We start from the raw sequence: 23,498 nt of genomic DNA, 5'->3' as shown, positions 1-23,498 counted from the left end.
ATCAATACCCAAGGTATTTCAGTGACATCATCAGCCAATGGCAGCTTGTCAGCGAGTGTTCAATTGCACATCAAGATTACGTCCAGAAATCAAGGGTAAACGGGCGTTGCAAGAACGTAGAGCTGCAATTGGACACAAATGAACTGAAAATTTGCATTTAATCAAAGGACTTGTGTTGGGACGCTTGATATGGATTTGAATATAAGTTTCTTGAAATGCCCCATTAGGGGGTGTTCCCCCCCCTAAAAAAAAAAGCAAAATCAACTGCACAAATTGGACTGACCAATCAAGACCAATGTTACATGCGCATTTGGTTCAAAAGACTGACCAAGAACCAATCAGAAGTATCCTTTCATATCGCTTTGCATTATGGGGACCTGGGTTTCACAGTCCTTGTTGCAAAAGCAGATCAGGGGCCCGTTGCAGAAAGAGTTGCACTCGATTGCAACTCTAAAAATCATGCGCAACTTCATTTTCAACCAATCAACAGTGCGCATTTGGGACTTGCGATTGATTTTTGGGCTTGCGTTTAAACGCAACTCTTTCTGCAACGGGCCCCCCAGCAAATGAAAAGCAAGACTTGCGATCAATTCCTTTTGGGACCCAAAGTAGGTTTGCAATTGATCGCAAGTTCCTGCAGCTCCCCATGAAAGCACTGCACGGAAAGCTCACCTCGCATCTAGACACGATCCCTCTTTCAAGAAGCCGAGCCCATATGCTCTGGAGACGACCAGGATGTTCAGGGTGATTCTGATTGTTGTCACACAGACATTGGTGCTTCAACATCAACGTATCGTACGCAAGGCCTAGCAACAGAAAAATAAACAAGAAATCTTGTTTAATATTGATTATCATCAAACAGACATTGTGTCATCATCATAAAACCATATGCAAGGCCTAGTAACAAAAGTATAAAGAAGAAAGATTGTGGAATATTGATCATTATCACACAAACATTGGTGTTTTAGTAACAATTAATCATGCACAAGGCCTAGTATTAACAAAAATACAAACACAAAAGATCGTTGAATGGTGTTAATTATCACAAAGACATAGCTATATCACATGCAAGTCCTGCTATGAGAAATCAAAACATTAAAAAAGGATAACGTTAAGAATTGTGATACTTCATAATCAGCTGGAACTGAAATCATACCCAAAATTTTAGCATAAGAACAGTAACGCAAATCTAGAACATTGAGGGTATAATTCATACATGAATTTTAATATTCTGATTCTTCAATTTGAAACAAGAGTATAAACAATTGTTTGACATGAATTTAAACTTTGATCAAAATTTAATTTTTTATCGAAGATATTTCAATTATCAATGGAAATTTATGTTCCAATCATTAAATACCAATATTACACCTACAAATTTGTATTTCAACAGGAATGAAAGAAAATGTTAGCTTAGTTGATTATTTCTTCAATTCAATACACATGCACTAAATGCAAGCATTGTAATGGATTTGATGCATAAAATTTGTGGTCTATTCATATAAAAGGCAGAGTATTTGGTAAGTTAAGATGGACATGGGTATCAAAGAAGAATGAAACCCTTGAAACAATTTAGCTTGTGTGAAAACAGAAAAATTAAGATTAACATATACAAAATTTTGAGTAAACTTGGACAAACAATAGGAAAGTTACAAACATTTGAATGCCGGGAATGCCAAAGGTTTGGAGATCCTGCCATTGGCAATGCGACCACGATGTGTGATGATACACAAGTACAACTCCCCCATTGTTCACTTAAACATAGCACAAATCATCTATGTTTGCTCATTCTTATGAGTATTATTCATAAGTATCATTAGTATCTTATTAGCAAGTATGATAGTAAACATAATGTCCATAATATATTTGTTGTAACCTCTAACTACATTCTTTGATTTTTCTGCATTCACAAAGGTTAGCTTGCTTTCAGGGTTTCCTTCTCCTTTAATATACATTACAACATGATTAAAGGGGAAGTTCATCCTGATAAAAAGTTTATTGTAAAAATAGCAGAAAAAACAATGAAAAATATTGCCGAAGGTTTGAGAAAAAAAATCATCAAATAATTAAAAAGTTATTAGAATTTCAATGATTGGATTTGTGACGTCATATGCGAGCAGCAATCCTACATAGTGAATGGTAAAAAATCAATGAAATGTCATTTTCTCAGAAAATTGAGAATGGTTTTCACTGTACTTTTTGTATATCAATAGACAAATCATTTCACACCCGATCATGAATAGATTGATTGATTGATTAGGGTTTAACGACACTACCAACACAATGTGTCATAAAGTGTCAAGCTAGATATTACTTTAATGCGTATACTGAGTTAGTTGGGTGGCTACTTTCCCGGGAAAAAATTCCCTCCGATCATGAATAGAAAACAAAATTAAGTCATCAGGAACCATACAAGTTTTGAAATTCATGCATTTTATATTACATAACACATGGGGCAGCTGCTCGTTTATGACGTCACAAACCCAAAACTTTGAACTCTAATAAATTTCTTACTCTTTATAACGGATTTTCTTCAAACCTTCACCAATATGTTTTACTATTTTTTTCTGCTATTTTTAAAACAAAGTTTTCTTCAGGGTGAATTTCCCCTTTAACTAGTCTTTGAATGAGAAAATGTAATCATTAGTGTAATACATATGTGAACAAGCATCAGATTCTATGCAAAACACAAAATCTAACCCTTAAAACTTTAAACTATCCTAGAATACATTTCAATAAGCATTTGACTATAAAAACATACTGATAAGTTCCTATAAAAGGTCTTGCAATTGTTGACAAACATGTGACAGAATTTTCAAATTTTCTAGTGAAGATTTTCTTACGATAATCTTCAAAAAGTCAAGTTTATCATATCAATTTATCCCCAAATGATAAGTATTATCACTATCCCTCTAGGCATTAATATTGTTTGTCAGTTTCTTGTTCCTTTTGATGTGTGGTTTTATTTTCCATGGCATTTGAATATCCAAGAGTTTCTTTAAGTGAACAGGTAAATCCCACATTAAAGGGGGACCGTCCTCGCACATGAAGGCCCATGGGTCATATTGTAGTCTCGCTATCCAAACCCTTTTACAAAAAATGTATGTATCATGAACTTTTGTATGATATGATAATCAAAATTGCCACTTTACATAGTGGAAAAATGGATGTTAGAAAAGCATAATGTAATGTTTCCTAGATATTCATATTCAATTTATCTGTATTTAAATTCCATAAAAAGAAGCGGATGAATATGCTATCATTCTAGAGGGTACATATTCAAGACTTCATGAATCATCAATACGTTGCATTGTGGGTAGATATCTGTGATAGTTTTATTAGATTGGGACTGTAGGGGCTGCTGCTATTCAAGATGACTGCAGAGTATGGCCTTTAACACTGATCTGCTTTTCTATGAACCCCACTATATATATGGATGCAGGATTAGGTTTTCTCGTGACGGAAGAAGTTCATATGAATTAATGTCATCCACCTTCCATACAGCAAATTTGTATTTTTTTATAAAAAGAATCCATTCTCTTCCATTTTGTTTCCAATTTGTTATAAATGTACATACATATATATCTGCTCGTGGAGGGATTTTTACAGAAATCTGTACAAATATACATATTAAAAAAAATGATAGATATTCACATGGCATTTATTTTTTTTTTAGTTTATTTGGCTCCATGACATTTGCTCTAGCAACAATTGCTCCACTGTAAATTCACACATAATTAATGGAATGACCAACTTCAAGCCTGGATTTAACTATATATTCCCTTATCCTAAATCTATCATACAACCCTAACCCTATATCTCAGCCAAAAAAAAAAAAGCCTGGAGCGATTTTCGTTGGAGCAACTGTCGTGTCAGTGTTTATATAGAACAGTATCTCCAGACAAACGGTAAGTTATGTATACAGGGGCTATATCCTTTAACAAGAAGCATCCTTTCGGCAGGCAAGCATAGAAATGATGCATGCCACTAACATACATGTACAGCCACATGAATCAAGCAGTTTAAGTAAAGAGTGGGGAGATCATCATGCAATATCTTTGTGAGACAACCATGCAATCATTCTGCGTGTGATTCCATACGATTTTGGCCACGGTTTTAAATACCGGACCGTTTTTGTGTGCATGCGCCTATTAAAGGAGGTTGAATATACGGAGCAGGGTAGGTGCAATGAGGGGTTTAAATACCATGCAAGGAGGGGGGGGGTGCATATATCATACAGGGTGGGCGAAGGGGGGGGGGGTGAATACCATGCAAGGGGGTGCAACTACCATGCAGGGACGAGGAAAGGGGTGTATATACCGGTAGTAAATTTGTGTTGGGTTCGTTTGTGTTCATGGTGGTTGAGTGAGAGTGAATGGATACCAGCGGCAGCGGGGGAGCTGCGTACCCGCATCAAGGGACGATGACCACCGTACAATCCTAAATAATGATCACAAAATAACGATTACAAAGAAGAAATGCCACGATACATTCCTAAATAATGATTATGAAGAAAATTAATGCCACTATACACGACTAACCATGATTACAGAGAGGAAATGCCAACAGATTCTTTCCACACACTTGCAAATTAAGAAGGGGTCTTGCAAGAAACTCATTAGCAATCAACTGGAAAAGTTTGATTCAATATCAACTTAATGGATCAACTCTAACATAAGCAAATCAATTCATACTGCACGTAACAAACCAACAATCAATTCCAAATATTCAGCCAATTTCAATAAGTATGGGAATCTCAAATCACATTAAATTTGTTTTCAAATGATTGCAAACTTAACCGACTTGCAATGAACTGCAAATTTCTTGCAAAACCCTCTAAAGAGTAAAGGAATGGGACAGGAAATATACAGCATGAATGGAAGAACACAGGGGTCCGTTGCAGAAAGAGTTGCGTTCAAATGCAATTGATTGGTTGAAAATCAAGTTGTGCATGATATTTAGAGTTGCGATTGATTGCAACTCTTTCTGCAACGGGCCCCAGGTTTGATAAATAATGGATAGAATGGAAATACCTTGAATCTCTTTTTTGGGGGTAAAATTACCATTTCATTATAAATAAAATTAGTTACGTAAATCTTGGTTCTAAAACATTGCCCTACCCCCCATCAATTTTATATAAGTTGGATGGTATAGAAACTGTTAAGTGAAAATACACATTAACTGAATATGGCCAAAAATCATATTAATTAAAATCAATTATCACAAAGGGCATATTTTCCTCAGGAGCAGCACATTCTTTTACATCAAACTGCGTAACTAAAGTATGCTTTCATTTTGCTTTGATATCTAGCTTGTGCTTTTTTATTCATTGTATATTTTCTTATAATTTGCATAGATTTTCTGAGTTCAAATTGAGATTAATCCTGCCATATGTCAGTTAAAGCAGGTGTGATTAAAAATTCGCGGAAAAAAAAACATTTGAAAATGATAATTTTCAATAGCATTGTTCAATATTTCTGAAGAACTTCATGAAATATTCAATGATAAAAGCATCTCCATAAAAATCAAAATGTATATATCTATATAGATAAAAGGGCACTGCACAACAAGTTACCACAACCATACAATAAAGAAACAGTACATATAGATAGAAGTGATATAGAGTGCAATGGCAATTTACGTGCTCAGGAGCACAGCAGTGGTGTAAGGGGTCACACACATTATAACCATATATGCATAACTTTACATGACTTAAAATGAAAAATAGACTTTATAAAGTATAAGGAGTTGCTGATTTAGAATCATGATGATCGTTCTTACCGGTTTTGGTCATTGTTGAGGGTCTGAGCATGTCTAAATTATCCTGTTGAAAGAGAGCAACAAACAAAGTAAGATATTAAAGAATTCTTAACAATCATAGGCATGGAAACATGATAATGTTGATCGTGTAGGCTCAAAATCTTATCAGATCACTGTCACTCACATTCTAGAACCTAAACGAACTAGTCATGCTGAATTCATTAACTGAGTAAATTTGAAATGTTTAGAATAGTCATGTAGGAGACATATTCTCAGGCCCCTTGAAGATAAAGATAAAGCTTTCCACAGTTGTAAACTGCGCATAAGCAGTAAAAGGTCATTTAAGATAAACCATGAATATGGTTTTCAAACTCACTGGCATACAATGGAGGCATTTGTGATTTAATGATGATACATGTATTCCTTTTAAGATATTCTTTTCATCACGTCCAAGCTGAAGAATAACGAAGCCTTCATAACAACTGGTATTTGACAGTAGACCAAACACTAGTCAAATGCGCCAAAAGCAGACAATAAAACAAACAGATTTCCTGATGTATGGTACTATTCTAGTCATCTGGTCAATACAATGCCTTTCGTTCTTAGAATTTGAATGCTTTGCCAGGAAAGCTAATATAGCATCTTCATATGAAAAAGTTAGTTCTCATCCTCAAGACAAATCGCAAAGGTAGTTTGAGAAAAGTTGATCATGAGCTAACCGTGACCTGGCTTATTAGTCAAAACAATGTTCAATACATACATACAAAAATAATCTTTTTTTTTTGCTGCTGCTAACAGGACAACTTCCTGGGAGATCAACGCTTCTGAGAACAATTCTCACAAAGTTTCTCCTCGAGCATGTCTTTCCCAAGGAAAATTCCCAAGAGGGATGGTCTCCTAAGAGAACACCTGACAAGAGTGACGACTGAAAATCCTTCAAAGACACCAATAATGCAACCTGGAGAGCACACGTATCCACTTTCCAAAGTGCTCAAGACGCTGTTGTCACTATTACAAGGACTTCATCCTGATTGGACATCCATGACACGCAAGCATTTCCAGGAATAACATTCCTGCAAGGTACCCATTTACTTCTCTTGGGTTGAGTGCAGCACAATGTGGATGAATTTCTTGCTGAAGGATATGAACAACATGGCTGAGGTTTGAACCAATAAACCTTTGACTGAAAGGTGAGTCAGAACCGCTAGACCACAATGCTTGCCAGTCGACGTAGGACTTGTCAAAAGAGACACCAACTTACCTCTCTTGATTTCGATAACTCCGTCTCCGCATCCTCATCTTCATCCTCCTCCTCTTCTTCAGTGATGTCAATCGGCTCTTGTTTGATATGGATGGCATTTTTGAGAGCTTCTTTAGCTTTGGACGGTGATGGCATGTTGGGGGCGCCAGACGCGGTGGCTCCGGCCGCTGATTCTGATTCTTCTTCTTGTTCTCGCTCCTCTTGAACTCTTTCTTCTCTCCTTTCTTCGAGGAGCTGAAGAAGAAAGAACAAGAAAAAAAATTAAAATACGAGTATGAAAATAGGGGGCATTGTAGCATGACTGAACCAGTGATCAGAGTGGTAAATTGGGCGAGTTGCACAAGAATTGTTTCAGGAAGCAATTATTGTGAAAGATTCAGAAAAAAAAAAGCTTCTCGAAATTGGACTTTGCCATTTTTTGGACTGTAGCGGAAAACTGCACTTATACCATGGTCACATTTGTTCTACGGCGGCCGTACGACGAGTCGAAAACGGCTGTTTTCACATTTTTTTGCACCAGCTAAATATCGGTAATTTGAATAATAATGAATAAAACAACTGTTTTTCGACTCGCAGTACGACCGCCGTAGAGCAAATGTGACCAAGGTGCAGCCGTATACACCAAGACATTGCATGGTTCTGTGATGATTGCCCCACGACGATTGCTCCGCTCTAAATTCCACACACTAATTGAAAGACCAACTTCAACCCTGGGTTCAACACGATACCCTTCCCTAAACCTAACATAAAACCCTATTGCAACCCCCACCCTAACCCTACACCTTAGATGAAATTAAGGCCGGAGCAATTGTCGCAGGAGCAACTGCCATGTCACCACACTGCATAGCAGTCTAGGGCGAGGTCACATAACACAATGGAACGGCATTCCTTCAAAGCAAATTTCACATGAAATATACAACAGAAAATTTGACATCTACAAGGTATACTCCATAAACTGTGCCATTTCTTTTTTTTTGGGGGGGGATACAAGTGACTGGGTCCCTTCTGTGAATTCTACCAAGGACCCATCATTGATATTTACCTTTTGATGAGCAAGATTGTTGAGGAGTTGATGCGGTTGCTGTAGTAACTGTGAATGATGATGATGAGAGAGTAACATAGAATGCGGTCGCTGGCTGGTAGGAGCTTGCTGGTTGTTAGGCAGGGGAGCAGAATGGGTCCTCACTAAGGGTCTGTGTGTCAGCGGTCTGAAACACAAATGTATCACTTTCAAATCAATTCAATTCCATTCATTTCCAATTCCAGTTTCATACAAATCAATAATACATTTCATTCTAAGATGCACTTAGGGGGTCTTGCAAGAAAATATTTGCGATCAATTGCAAATATTCTGTTGCAATTTTACAACTGATAGATCAAGGTTAGCTGTAGCAAATCAGATTGAACTTCTTGTTTCAAGGAGCAAATTAGCAATCAATCACTAATTTGCAATTTTTTAGGGACCAAAAATTGACTTGCAATTGATCGCAAGTTTCTTGCAACACCCAAGTCATGAAAAAAAATGGGGCTTCCTTTTAAAAGAGACGACCAAAAATGAAGAAATATCACCCACATTAGTGACCCTTATTGTGACATATCCCATTGGTTTTGCTTATACAGCAATGTTTCCATAATATTCTCCATTATATGTGAACAAGCCTTTATGAATTATGCGGATCCTTCCCTACTTGACAAAAGGAAGCAAGTGACACATAAGCAGAAAGTGTTTAACAAGTTCACATTCTACAAATCGACTGCTTCTTCCATGCAAAATTTCCTGGAAAGAAACGCTGATCCTGCTACATGTGAGAGATATGACCTGTTACTCATCACATTAATACATGTACATTCACATCCACGTGAATGAGAGTGATGCTTGCTCTTTTACCAGAAATATCACTTTTGTTACTTGCTACATTTTGGCAATGCACGGTACATGTAGGATTGTATAATTTAGTATCATACCTGATTGGTTTTGGATGGATTCCGATTTGAGCAGCTGACATGGCGGCTGTCTGTGCCTGCTGGTAGTCCTGAAAGGTCATACCAGCTAAAAGGGCAGGATTCATACCGGCTAAAGATAGAGACGCACCTGCTGGAAGGGAGCGGAAAGTTTCACATTTGTAAGAATTTTCTGTCCAGTCATCGTCGTCACGATCATCGTCATGACCACGCCATGATCTCTATAACATCATGTAACATCGCATTCATCATCATCGTAGTTGTTATTATTCGCATCATCATCGTTATCCTCATCAACAACATAGTTGTCTCCATGATGAGTTCCACCACCACCATCACGATGATAATCATCACAAGTATCTGCATTGCAGCAATCACCATGATCACCATCACCACCACCATCTCCAATACCACAATGACCTTTATTATAATCGCAACTAGACAACCATCACCATCAACTCACCATCCCACCACCATCCCCCACGACCACCACCATCCCCATCATCACCACCATCCCCATCATCACCCCCATCATCATCACCATCACAATCACGACCACCCCCACTACTGCCATCATCACCACAACCACCACCATCCCACCATCATCCCCCCACCACCATCCCCATCATCATCATCATCATCACCACCACCATCACCACCATCATCATCATCACCATCACCACCACTCCATCATCATCATCCCTAACCTTCACCACCCCCATCATCACCACCACCAACACCCCCAACCTTCACCCCCACCAGATCACCATCCTTACCACCACCACCAACCTACACCATCACCACCCCCACCCCACCACCACCATCACCATGAACTTACCAGGCACTGTAGGAAGGTATGGATTGAGAGGAGCAGCACCTAACATTGCCGCTGTAGGTAGACCTGGTTTCACAGGACCCTGCAAGTAAATGACAGACAGATGCAAAATTAAGACTAAAGAGGAAAAAGGTCTTAAAATAGAAGAAAATTATTCTTAGTTACGTTTCAGGATCAAAGTGGTTCATGATAAGTTCTCCCCCCCCCTCCATCACAAAAAATTTATATTGTTAACTCTACTCATTATTGAATGTCTACTTCATCTCATCTGATGTGCTGCTTGACAGAAGTAAAGACAGATATGAGCTGCAAACACTCATTTCCCTAGCAGACTATTTTTTTTAAGGTAATCCAAATAAATGTTGACAAAAATTTGAAACTGATAGGGTCACAATATTCAGAAACCCGGTTAATAAATAGGACATACAATACATGGACAGAATGATACACAGAATTAGAGGCAAAAATATTCTTTCAATAATGCAAATTAAAACAATTTTAAAAAACATACTCAACATTCAATCTATGAATGTTCTTATCAATATAAGTGTATGTGAATAGTTTTTAGTTTTAAACAGATTCTATTTACTTCTTAAGGAAGGAAGAATTCATTCCAGCATATTAACAGGAGAGATGTAAGCTTAAAATTGAGACATGTCGTGACATGTAAAAGAAGACACAACATACTCGATCAATCATGGATCTCAACAATGCCCAAACTGGTTTATAATACGATCAACTGCAGTAATATATTGCACATGTATGATATAACACTTCGTCAACACTTCGTCTACACATTATCAATAATCAAGCAAGATTGTTCTATACTTTATCAAGCCAGATGAACTTCCCATTAAAACCTGTATCTGTTTGTTTCATAAATAGCCAGGCAACTGGTAAGATGCTCTAATTATAACCCATCACCCCATGCCAGCATCCAAACCCACTTGCCAAACGCTTTCCCTTCAAAACAAAAACGATATATAAAACCCGCTCTGCCAAGTTTGAACGCAGCCACTGGTCTTCCGTCCTATCTCCTGTGGGCATTGATGGTCTTGAATTACATTATCAATGTAGGCAACGGGCCAACATTAATATTATCATCCAAAATATCTACATTGAGTCTAAAGACAAGGGTGAACTTTGAATAGAACATCAGAGGGGTGGTACACATCTTTTGACGTGACACATCCGCAATAATTTCTTGTTTGCAATTGCCATGAAAACAATGCGAACTTTGTTGATCAGGACCTTGTTTCATGGGACTTTTCAGATGTTCTGTCTGAAAACGTCTACTCCATCCAACAGCTACCATAGTAACAGTGAGATATTTGTGCTTCTCAGCCAATCAAAATCAGGGAAAGTTGTCAGACAGGGAAAAAATTACATAGGGGCTGGTGGATATTCGCCCCCAAAATGCTCGAAAGAACCGTGGAAACTAAAAAAGTAGACCTGAATATCCCCATTCATTGTAATGTTAAAGCTTATGCCATGATGCAGATTTAAGTTGTAAGTTTTGAAAAGGAACCCCAAAAGAGGGAAAATATATCTATTTTTGCCTGGCCATTATGGTATCTGTAAACTACTATCTGACTGTGCCTTGGTTTTGATTGGCTGCTAAGCCCTGGCTGATGCCACAATAGCAGTTACATGTATGTCCAGCCAAACCTGGGGCCTGTTGCAGAAAGAGTCGCATTTCAACGCAAGTCAAAATATCAAGTGCAAGTCCCGAATACGGGTGCTTCATTGGCTGAAAATCAAGTAGCGCTAGATTTTTTTTGGTTGCGTTTGATAGCAACTTTTTTTGCAACGGGCCCCAGCTCTAATAACAACCTATATAGAATAACAACCAACCAGTCTATAAAAACCTTAAGACTAGCTTCCCTGTTTAGAAAGACCATTTTTGTTGATCCCCTTGGAAGATCTTTAGACATCCAGGATTTACTATACAAGATTCGAGTATACAGATCTATGTTTTCAGCATCAGCAATTCCATCAATCACCTTCAATACTTTATATTTCTTCATTTGGCAAAACACATCAGATTTTAATCTTCTCCATAAATTCTTCTTCAGCAGATAAACTTTCACATTCATACCTTGGTAGATCAAAATACACCTTCATTGTAAGAGGTGTGGCCTGGTCAAGTGTATCCTCACATCATTTCCTACATGTGGGACAAGGTTGACTCTCTATACCCACACCATTTCCTATAGGTGGGGCAAGGTTAAAGCACTACCTGCCATTGTGTATAATCTAAGATTGTCTGCATTGCCCGTCTAACACAATTACTTTCTTCCTTCCTCTCTTTCCTTTAGTTCCATTCAAACCCGATATATCCTCCTTATTTTGGCAAGAACTCAAAATAATTTTGCCATCCACAAGGATTTTCATCCAACTCTTTCACAAAAATTCCTCCACAGGCTGGTGACTCTAAACCACAACTCCAGGAAACTTGAAACAATTATGAATGTCTGAGGTTACCTTCAATAAAGTCCCAAGTATACAACCCTGGCCTATATAACAAGCATTCACCTTTCCCTTGCTCTGTGATGAAATTCCATTCATTCATGTGGCATTCACTGAAAGTCAGCCCGGCATGGCTTCACAAATCTTTCTTTTTTCCTCAATTTTTTTTTACTAAATATGAATAATTCATCTTTTATTTGTATGGCTGGAAAGTCCTGCCATGCCAGTCTCCATGGCGACATGCACCGGTAAACAATTATCGTATAAAGGGGACTGTGCAGTGTATTCTCAATTGTTTTCTATAGGCTTGCATGCCTCTGGGCAACAGTATCGAATTTTACTGTTGCAAGCTCTGGCTTCTGGATAACCATCTTTTCAGTGTAGTCCCATATATTAATTCTGAGTGCAGGGCAAGAGACACCAGTAGGAATGCGTAAATATTATCATGGATGGAGTCAAGACCAGTACATCCAAGTCACAAAGCCACTGGAGAAAGTCTTCTCCCATAGATTTCGTACAAATGACTCAGCCTGAGGCCGAAGCCAAGGTCGGCAAAATGTGCTCAAGACCAGCCTCCACTTCATCCCTGAATATTACCATTTTGGTAATTTAAACTTAACTGGTTATTATAGGTACAAGCTGTTTAGTGCATTACAAATAATCTCTTTCAATTACATTGAGACAATGTCTTCTGCAAATCAGACTAACTCCAAATTCATGTTTACTATGATTTTTTCTTCGGATTTAACACTTGGGTTTCTTACCAGAGGTGGTGAGTGTTGTGGATTGTTTGCAGCAGGAATCCCAATAGATATGTTAGGTAGAGACGGTGAGCTGTACAGATCGCTTGCGACACAAAACCTCTGTTTCATCATCATCTTAGGGGCACTACTTGCCTCCTGGGTAAAAAAAAATATATATATATATATTATAAAATTAATCTTCTTAGTTTAATTTATAGTGGCCAGAGCATGAGTGATATCAAGATTTGATGTGGTGACAAAACATATTTCTCTAAAAATCAAGATGATGATGATGAAACTATATTAATAATAATATAATAATACTCATGTCATATGGTGGTGGTGGTGATATTGATGATGATGATGATGTTGGTGGTGGTGGTGGTGGTGATGATGATGATGATGATGATGATGATGATGATGATGATGATGATGATGATGATGATGATGATGATGATGATGATGATGATGATGATGATGATGATGATGATGATGATGATGATGATAATACTATATTTATAATAATGAAAATAATATAATAATACTCATGTCACATGGTGGTGGTGGTGATATTGATGATGATGATGATGGTGGTGGTGGTGGTGATGATGATGATGATGATGATGATGATGATGATGGTGGTGGTGATGGTGGTGGTGGTGGTGGTGGTGGTGGTGGTGGTGGTGGTGGTGGTGGTGGTGATGATGATGATGATGATGATGATGGTGGTGGTGATGGTGGTGATGATGATGATGATGGTGGTGGTGGTGGTGGTGGTGGTGGTGGTGATGGTGATGATGATGATGATGATGATGATGATGATGATGATGATGATGATGATGATGATGATGATGGTGATGACGATGGTGATGATGATGATGATGATGATGGTGGTGGTGGTGGTGACATTGATGATGATGATGGTGGTGGTGATGATGATGATGATGATGATGATGATGATGATGATGATAATACTATATTTATAATAATGAAAATAATATAATAATACTCATGTCATATGGTGGTGGTGGTGATATTGATGATGATGATGATGATGGTGATGATGATGATGATGATGATGATGATGATGGTGATGATGATGATGATGATGATGATGATGATGATGATGATGGTGATGATGATGATGATGATGATGATGATGATGATGATGATGATGATGATGATGATGGTGATGATGATGGTGATGATGATGGTGGTGGGGGTGGTGGCAGTCGATGTGGATGTGGTGATAATGTTGAAAAAGATGAAAGCAAGAATGTTGTTGATAACGTTAATGGGAATAATTATAGTTTGAAGTGTCAATAGCAATGACCATCACCATTACAATAATAGAAAACCACAATACTAAAAATATATATATAAATATATATCAATAACAATTATAACATAATGATAATAATTATTCCAATAACTTTAGTTAGCAATCAGTTGTTGCAATAAAAAAAGCTGTACCTCAGGTAATGCTGCAACAGGAACTCCATTAGGACTATCGGCACCGCCAGCAGCTCCAGCACTAAGAGGTGAACTAGGACCAGATCCGGGAGCGCTGTTAGATGATGTATCTACTGTGAAGAAATAAAGACAACCATATCTTTATTCAACAATTTAGGGCACAATGCTGAATATCAACTAAAAAGTGTGGTATCCAATTATCTCATGGTCCGTGGACAGACATATTCATATTTATTTCAGACAAAACGATAATACAATATAGTTCAGTGACATGAACAAGAAACAGAAAAATAAAACACTCTGACTTTTGTCAACTAACAATGATATATGCTTTTTGAAGAAGATTAAGGCACACGATGATACATGTACATGTACCTATTTTAAACGACATATCTTCGAATATCCCTAATAAATCTATATACAAAAATTACCTTTATTTCAATCCACAAACCATTCTAATACTTAATCCAAATTACATAGTATCATACATGTAGCATTCACATTGAAATATTCTCAAACAATATACCAGGAGGGGCAGGGTCATCTCTCAACTAAATAAGTCAGCACACTTTGGAAATCCCCAAAAATGTGTATTACAAAATTAAATATGAAGAAATGTCTGTAAAATCAGGAATTCAAACATTTCTTTTTAAAAATAGAAGGCAGGTCTGAGATTTCACAGTAAAACCAAGCATTGGACAGTGTCAAATGGCAACCACTGACAAACATCTCAAATTAATCAATTATTTTCAAAAAATAACAACCAAAACCAGGAAGTTTCAACATGGCTTTTTAGCTAGAAGAAATCATCCTCGACCTCATCATCACCTGCCTCAAAATGCCCATAATAGGTTAATATTTATTGTGGAATTATGGATATGTCCATAATAGGTGGTTATTTGGGATGATTCAGTAGACCTTTATTCCATATGCTCGAGCACTCTATCAAGGGTTAAGCTAAGACCATGGTTATGGCATGCAGTGCTTCGAAACACTATAATTTATATAAAGCACTTTAAAGTGCTGCATATTTCTATGATCAGTTTTTGCGAATGAATGCTTCCATGGGATCTAGCCCCAGATAGTTTGACTACAAAATCAATAACTTTATATTGATCAGCCATCTCGTACTGAAGTTCAAGCAACAAGGAGGTCATTTGCTGCTAATCCCATCGATACCAAAACAGATGGTGAACAAATATGACTTTTTCTGTTTTACGTCTACATTCACTGAGAAATTAAACTTCTCTCCTTAAAAAAAATTGGAGATTCGTCAACAGATAATGAACTCAGTAGGCCTACCCAACACTATCAACTAAAATAAATAAATTTCATTTCTTATTAAATTCATATCCTATCGATTCAAACTGTACTTGTAAGGGCAAGCTCAACGGCATTCTATACACTATATTATAAAGAACTGATTATTATTAATACACCAATAATAATCTATTATTCATTTGCATGGGAGGGAATGGGTAGAGAATAATATACAAATATACCAGGCTTTGATTAAGTATAGCGGGAATTCTTCATCTGGATTGGACTGGCATGAAGCCCATCGGGAAAAATAGTAATTTTGCCAGTACAACCGAGGAAAAATTATTCCCTCTATACAAAATAAAGGCCTGGTATATATTTGTTTTATATCCTACTTTGATGTTAGAGCAATAGATATTTATAATCTAGTGTTTGTACTCGTTGATCATCCTTTTTAATCTGAACCAAGATAACCCTGCTGCACCAAATATGACCTACTTTTTCTGAAGCCACACGCTCAGAGCGGAACGCGTCGTCATGATCTGTGATGTCAATGATGGAATAGTGCACTATACCATCATTGACATCATGTAGCAATTTTTTCTTCTGTGGGCGTTTCATTTTCAACATGACCACAAAATAGTAAGAATATGTTTGGTCACATGATGCTATTTAAACCAATCAGCATGCATAAAATATATATTCCATGTTGTTGAGGGGCTTTCCTGCTGTAATTATACAGGTGGGATGATGAAGCTGAAAGTGTGTTGACCTTTGGATGGGACTTGGCATCTATCGAGCCAGGAAGTTTCAAATCAAAGCAGTTTCCTTCATCTCACAGTCATTCAACATGTAGCCTACATGAGAAGCATCTTTGATCACAAATGACATCATGAGAATCCCCCCAAGCATTGAATATGTTTTTTAAACATTACATCACATTTGTACAATAGTAAATTTCTTCTGGTTCATTATTTGTACATTACATCAGCAGCTGTTTCATAAATCTTGCTAATGGGTGATTCCACGGTCAGTCGCATTACACTTTTACATGTCTTTTCTTATACTTGGTGCTGTCAGTTTTACCGGGCCGAGTCTTTCTGTCAAGTTTATACTGTTAATTTATCTTGACAACAGAGGCTTTTAAAACAATAAATGCAGAAAGGTTGTATTCTGTATATTGTGGACGCCATGACATCCCAAATATCAGTCGGTCGCATTACACAAAAAGGACATGGAAAAGTGACTGATTAGTTTTTAATAGTTCTTGCAAAAACACTTTTAAAAGTTTCAATACCTCTAAAACATTACTTTATGCATATAGAAGTCTAAAATAAGATATTTAAATTTGGGAAGCAACTTTGAGTTTCTTTTCTGGATACAAAAACACTTCAATTCTCACCGCACATTTCATACATTTTTATCTGAAGCTGGTACATACATGTAATGCTGTCTGTTAATCTACATGTATGTATGAATTATGAAACACCAAACTATGGGACCAGAGTTGTTCTTACATGTACTGCACAGAATGTCATTCTGAAATTATCACTCACACTATTAAATCATGTTACCATTGCTGATTTCATCTGACATATTGTTTGTACATTTACATCTTAACAAGCTGTTACAAAAAATTGTTTGCTTTAAATTTATGCATCAATTATGGAGAACAAAGTTCTTTTTTCATTTCTCAGACTCAAATAATCCATCACATCACTGAAATTTCCTTGGCTTATTAAATCATCTACATGTAGTTAATTTTTACATCACAAGCTGTTTCATAAAGCTGCTTGCTATAATGCAGGAATTTTATAAAACACTGAATATAAGCAGTTTTTTTATAATTCATTAGACTAGTGTAAAACGAAATAAGAGAAATTAGTTGCTGCAAACAAATATTTTGTGACAAAGTCTTATAAATCAAGGCAAATTGTTGTGTATTATCATAGATCTAAATCTGGTACATTAATATAATCTTATCTTAGTGAAATTACAAAATCTTAGCTCAAAACCAATAATTCTGATGATCATTAACAGAAAAGTATATGTGAGACAGTGTATTGATATTGCTGGAAAAATACCTGAAATTTGATCAAATTCCGTGGTTATTTCCGTGATTCCTCAGCAATAACACATTTTCTTGCTTGGCCATTTTTTATTCATACATTCACACACTTGGGTGTTAATTTTATTGGATTCTGTTCGAATTAATTTTGAGATCGTCACCACAACTAACATTTATCTTTTAATAGATCGATACTGTAACTCCCTGGGAATTTTATCACCAAACGCTGACCAAAGGAAGGTATCTCAAAGTGCTCTGTACATGTACCTTGTCAAAAAAAATGATACAGAAATACATAACAATCATGACTATTAATAGGGGGAAAGTGAATTTATAACTTACAGTTGAGTTCCCCGCTCATTGGTTTCCTCTTCAGAGAATTGGGGCCTTCCCTTCTCCTCAGAAGCGGGCTACCATGAGTACGTCTCTCCGTCACTTTCTCTTTCAATCTCGACCTAACCTTCAGGTTCGAGTCAGATGCTGCGTGAAAGAGGGACAAATATAGTACAATTAACATTTACCTTCGTAACAAAAACGTATCTGCATAGAATAATTCTTTAAGGTACAATTTGTGAGCATCAGTCACTTTGCAAAATGTTTACAAACTCACTTCTTCCAAAATTACACGACTGCAACAAAATAACTGTTATTTAGTATTTTAAACCTGTTAATCACTGAATTCTATGATTCCTATGAGTTTTGTACTGGGATCGCCTGGTTCCAGAAGAGAAGGCAATATTAATAATTGCATCATTAGCTCATTCATGTACATGTAATTACCAGCAAATGATCTATCTCTAAAATTAATCATCTCTTTATTCTTTTTCTCCTTTTTCTTCTTTTCTCTTTCCTCCTTTTACTCCTCCATTTCCTCCCTTCACACTTCCTTCTTTTCTTTATTTCATCCCTCTCTTCCACTCCCTCTTCTTCTAAACATCCCTCATCTCTTTCTCTCCCATTCATTCTTCCATCCCCCCCCCTTTCCCCTCCTAGAAACCTTTCTATTTCTCTCCCCTTCTGCCACTCTCTGTCACTTGTACATGCAATCGGCTGTCAGTAATTTTTCAACACAGAAGATTATATAATAATATCAATAAGCATTTATATAGTGCCATCTATCTAGAAATATTCTATTCCGAGGCGTGTTATTATTATTATTACCCCGGCTTTAGCTCGAGCTGCCTCTCAGCGCTCATGCATTCAAGGAATTAATCCTGCCTGGTACCCATTCACCTCACCTGGGTCGAGTGCAGCACAACGTGGATAAATTTCTTGCTGAAGGAAATTATGCCTTGGTTGGGATTCGAACCCACGACCCTGTTTCAAAGTCAGCCCATATCGATATTTACTCATCCAAGAATTTACCGAGGCAAAGAATAGAAACACTCTTTGCACGAAGTGGACAAAGAAATGACACTTGGATTTCCCCAAATAATGCTTTCCAAGAATTGGAAACCATTCATAACACTACATGGACTTGTAGTTTTATTACAAAGAACTCATGTTATAAAGTTAGGAATATATAAGGCTTAATACTTCCTTGTTGAAAACAGGGTCATTCCCACTTCTTCTTCTCTTACAAAGGATATACAAGACTTTACAAGTCATAACATAGTTGGTTATCAAATCATGTATAAAATAATTGTCAATGTGAATAGGGTATATTTACATACATTCAATACATATTTTATGGATGCATCCTGTATTAAATAGCACAAAAATAAAACTGTGATGATGTCACTCTCTTTTGTTACAGCATTCTGATTTGTAAAAAAAAAAAAAAAAAAATCAGATTTAGAGCCAAGTTGCTCTATGAGAGATGGATCAATCATGTTACGTTTAGGCTTGTAAAAAAAAAGTTCAAACTGCTATTTGTAAATATTAGTGTACTTTGGGAACACCCTTGATAAACCCCTGGGGCTTTTATATACACATTACAGTATAAAACTGTCTTTTTTTCCATTTTCCCTGTTTTAATCATTATTCCCTGCTTTGTGTATTTTTATGTGAAATATTGTTGCTTGTAATTTGCTGATTACAAATGTTTGTTTCTATCTTTGAAATTGAATATGGAAATTAATTTTTAAAAAAGGAAAAGTGTAGATATTGCAGACTGAAGGTTGTATGGTAAATTTTGCAATTTGGTGATTACGGGTACATTCCACATGAGTGTACACTTGTTATGAAAAATGTCTACATGTGGCCATGTTAATGCTATACATGTACATATATTTACATTTAAAGTCTAGAAAAAATGTCAACAAAATATTAATTCATTAAAAACAAATTCGTCAAAAAAAGGATAACACATCTCATAATAAATAGTGTGAATAGAGTTTGTTTCATAGTGTTAGGGGAAAAAAACATTATGGCAAAGCAGTCATTTACACATTTCCTAAACTCCATTTAATATCACCTACATGTACTCATCCTCTTCATGTATCATTCTTTTCCATGCATTTGACAGCATTGTAAATATTGCATGACTAGATAATCATGTCAAATATTCGAATTGCATGAGGGTGGGTGAGCAATTACATTCAATTATTCATCTATGGGCTCTTTTCAAGGGCATTGGGGCAATAAGTATATTTTTTTTCATTCTGCATGTACTTGTTTCAGGGGTGACTTTTTAGTTGGACATCAAGTAATCAGGTAATATGCAGAAGGCCCTCCTTTCCTTCCTTTCTATTTTTAGCTGTGAATTTCCTGTGGTAGTCCCACATACACCAACAAAAACCATGACCACAATTCTCTTCATGGAATATATTCTATTCATTTCAGCTTGAATGAATGATTGATTGAATGATAGATTGATTGATTGAGTGAGTGAGTGAGTGAATGAAGCGTTGTGGCCCAGTGGATTAGTCTCCGGACTTTGAAACAAGGGGTTGTGGGTTCGAATCCCAGCCATGGCGTAATTTCCTTCAGCAAGAAATTTATCCACATTGTGCTGCACTCAACCCAGGTGAGGTGAATGGGTACCTGGCAGGAATTTATTCCTTGAAATGCATGTGCGCTGTAATCATAGTAATTACGGCAGCCAAGCTACAGCTGGGGTAATAATATCCAAGTCCTTTGGAAGCGCATAGAGACATTATTCATAATTGTGATATGCGCTATACAAGAACTGTTTATTATTATTATTATTATTATTATTATTATTATGAATGAATGAATGAATGAACAAATGAACAAATGAATGAAAGAATGAATGAATAAAAGAATGAATGAATAAATGAATGAAATCAAAAACCTAAAATAAAGACGAGACAAGAAGAAAACAGGGGTTTGTTTCCCCGTTCAACGGAAATTTGCCAGAGCTATCTCGTTGATTAGTTGGCAAGGGAGGCAGGCAGGCATGGGTAGACGATGTTCAGCTGGGCTGGTTTCATGGAAACTGGAACACACTACATAGAAAGGTCATACGGACCGATAGAGAAAAGAGCGAGGATGGGGAGCAATCAATAATGCAGAACCTTGTATGCTGGTATGCTAAAAATAAAAATCTCATCGATATGTAATAAGGCCTGACCTGGGACGGATCATGAGAGAGGGAGAGAGACTCGTCGATCATCACGTACATGTATAGATACCAACGACAGTATCGATGGTGTATGTCGTTAGAGTAAATAAGATAGGGGATGCCTAGGTGAATGCTAAAAAGCAATGATTAAATAATGTATACATTACTAGTGTACAGCATGTACAGCATCAGTCATAATTCTCTGAATGACTATTACCTCTTAAAACCATAGAACAAAAGATTCTGTCAACGGAATCTATTGTTATCTGGTTTTAACAGGTAATAGTGATTCACAGAATTGTGACTGGTCATGTCCACAATACTGGTAGATTTTCAGCTATATTCTTGGGCCCTATTTACACAAAACCTAACTTATTGATTAGATGATCGATCTTTGGAATTGATTCGATACAATGATCAATGCAATATATCATTTAAAAAATTGATGCAATGATCGATAGCAAAGCTTTGTGTTGTGTTTATGAGGTCTTATCCTCTTTGGGTGTCTGTTGATACATGTAGGAAAGTAATGTACTTAAGCATTGCAATTTATCTATATTTATCTTTAGAATCAAGAAATCGTGAACTTATATATATTTTTTTTGTTAACATCAAAATAAGAGCACACTAAAAACTGCATTTAACAGGGCCCCATTGCATTGCGTAAGAGTTTAACTTTTAAGGTATAAACTTAGCCACAAACGATGAATACCATGGTAATGAAACTTAACCGCCAAAGACGATCAAGAAAATTATGGAATTTACCACTGGATGGATGGAAAAGTTGTCATATACATGTAAACTGTTCTTCAACAGGGCTCCAGTTTGTACCTGTTTAATGTTCTTTTTAATCTCAGAGCACCATATCATATGCAATATAGCCTACATATTGATCTCAATTAACATGGTGATTGTTTTTGTGATCATGAATATCAGAGACAGATCACCTGATTCCTTCTCATGACGAATTAAAATTCTAGTGTTCTCATTAATCTCACAGAACACCATATCATATGCTCAAAGTGCAATACACATGTACACTGTAGCAATGCATGCTGTATGAGAATTAATCGCAGCTTGTCATGTAGTCAATATCCTGTTCTATTTTATATCTGGAATGGATAGCTTTTCGATGTGTTGTATGACATGTATCTTAAATAAATATTGTGAATGTGGGTGAATAGTGTAAGCCTATCCATGTACATATATGTATGAACCAATATTTTGCATTCATATATTCAAATGATTATTATCATACTGCATTTTAATCATGCACAAAGATTAATCACACTTTTTGTTTCGTTTTCACTATTAACACCCATGGCCAAATACAGAAGTGAAGATATTGGAAATTGTGAAAAGGTAGAAATTAACGAAAATTCAGCTGTCAAATATTCACCACTTTATTTCAAACACAAATCAAGATCATGAAGCACAGCAATCTCAGTGTGTTTTTTTTATTACAACAGTTCCTCATTGTCTATTTCTATAAAAGGGGGTTTACTTTTCTTTTATCCTCTATTCATTTCTTTCTGTCTTTCACAGATTTATTCTGTCGCTTGCAAATAACAATATGTTCATAATTCAGATAAAAACACAAAATGAAATTTAAGTGACTTATAAAAGCCAGGGCAGGGGTTATCTGCCTTACGTGCAGTCAAACAATGAATTCTATTTGGGGGGCTGTCTTTTTTTTTCTCTCTCTCTCTCTCTCTCTTTCTGTGTGTTTGTTCCCTCTCAGTCTGTCTTTTATAAAATGAACGTGCACTATAATCCAATAACTCATGCACTTGGTAAGAGCCAAATGAGTTTATGCATGGTGGGGGGAAGGATGACCCAATTTAGAGATCATCGCTTCAAAAGAAAAAGGAAATTTAATAGCCGAGCACGCTTCACGCTTGATGTACACTGTTGGACGTTTGCTATTACACCTTGAATATTTGCATTAGTGAGATCTATAAATAGCTGCAGTCAACAGAGGCTGTGTCCAGGAGACAAGGTTGTTTATCGAGTTCATTGTCGTATTATCAACAGCACACTGACCGAATTATAAATATAGAAATGTGAGCCCTGGTTTGACATGTTATGAAAGCTGGTTTCGCGTGTGTGTAAAAAAAGGAATAGGATTTCGAAATAAGCCT

At 36.6% G+C, this 23,498-nt stretch overlaps 1 protein-coding gene across 5 annotated transcripts in view; it reads right to left on the bottom strand.

The window, feature by feature from the left end:
- The window catches only part of LOC121426454 (histone deacetylase 4-like), a 64,712-nt gene that overhangs the window by 9,381 nt on the left and 31,833 nt on the right, over nucleotides 1-23,498 (bottom strand). For 2 of the 5 annotated variants that reach the window (XM_041622763.1, XM_041622760.1), the window contains exons 7-16: nucleotides 18,174-18,311; nucleotides 14,504-14,616; nucleotides 13,052-13,186; nucleotides 9,822-9,900; nucleotides 8,987-9,116; nucleotides 8,064-8,229; nucleotides 7,022-7,255; nucleotides 5,782-5,824; nucleotides 4,321-4,440; nucleotides 673-806 (exon numbers count right to left, since the gene is read on the bottom strand). In XM_041622763.1, the coding sequence (XP_041478697.1) occupies nucleotides 673-806; nucleotides 4,321-4,440; nucleotides 5,782-5,824; nucleotides 7,022-7,255; nucleotides 8,064-8,229; nucleotides 8,987-9,116; nucleotides 9,822-9,900; nucleotides 13,052-13,186; nucleotides 14,504-14,616; nucleotides 18,174-18,311 (1,292 nt within the window). The remainder of the gene's footprint in view (nucleotides 1-672; nucleotides 807-4,320; nucleotides 4,441-5,781; nucleotides 5,825-7,021; nucleotides 7,256-8,063; nucleotides 8,230-8,986; nucleotides 9,117-9,821; nucleotides 9,901-13,051; nucleotides 13,187-14,503; nucleotides 14,617-18,173; nucleotides 18,312-23,498) is intronic. The other 3 variants (XM_041622762.1, XM_041622761.1, XM_041622764.1) reach the window with 3 other exon arrangements.

This window comes from Lytechinus variegatus, chromosome 13 (assembly GCF_018143015.1).
Source record: "Lytechinus variegatus isolate NC3 chromosome 13, Lvar_3.0, whole genome shotgun sequence".
Classification (NCBI taxonomy): Eukaryota; Metazoa; Echinodermata; class Echinoidea; order Temnopleuroida; family Toxopneustidae; genus Lytechinus; species Lytechinus variegatus.
Note: the sequence above shows the minus strand (reverse complement) of the source record. Positions and strands in the feature narration are given on the sequence as shown.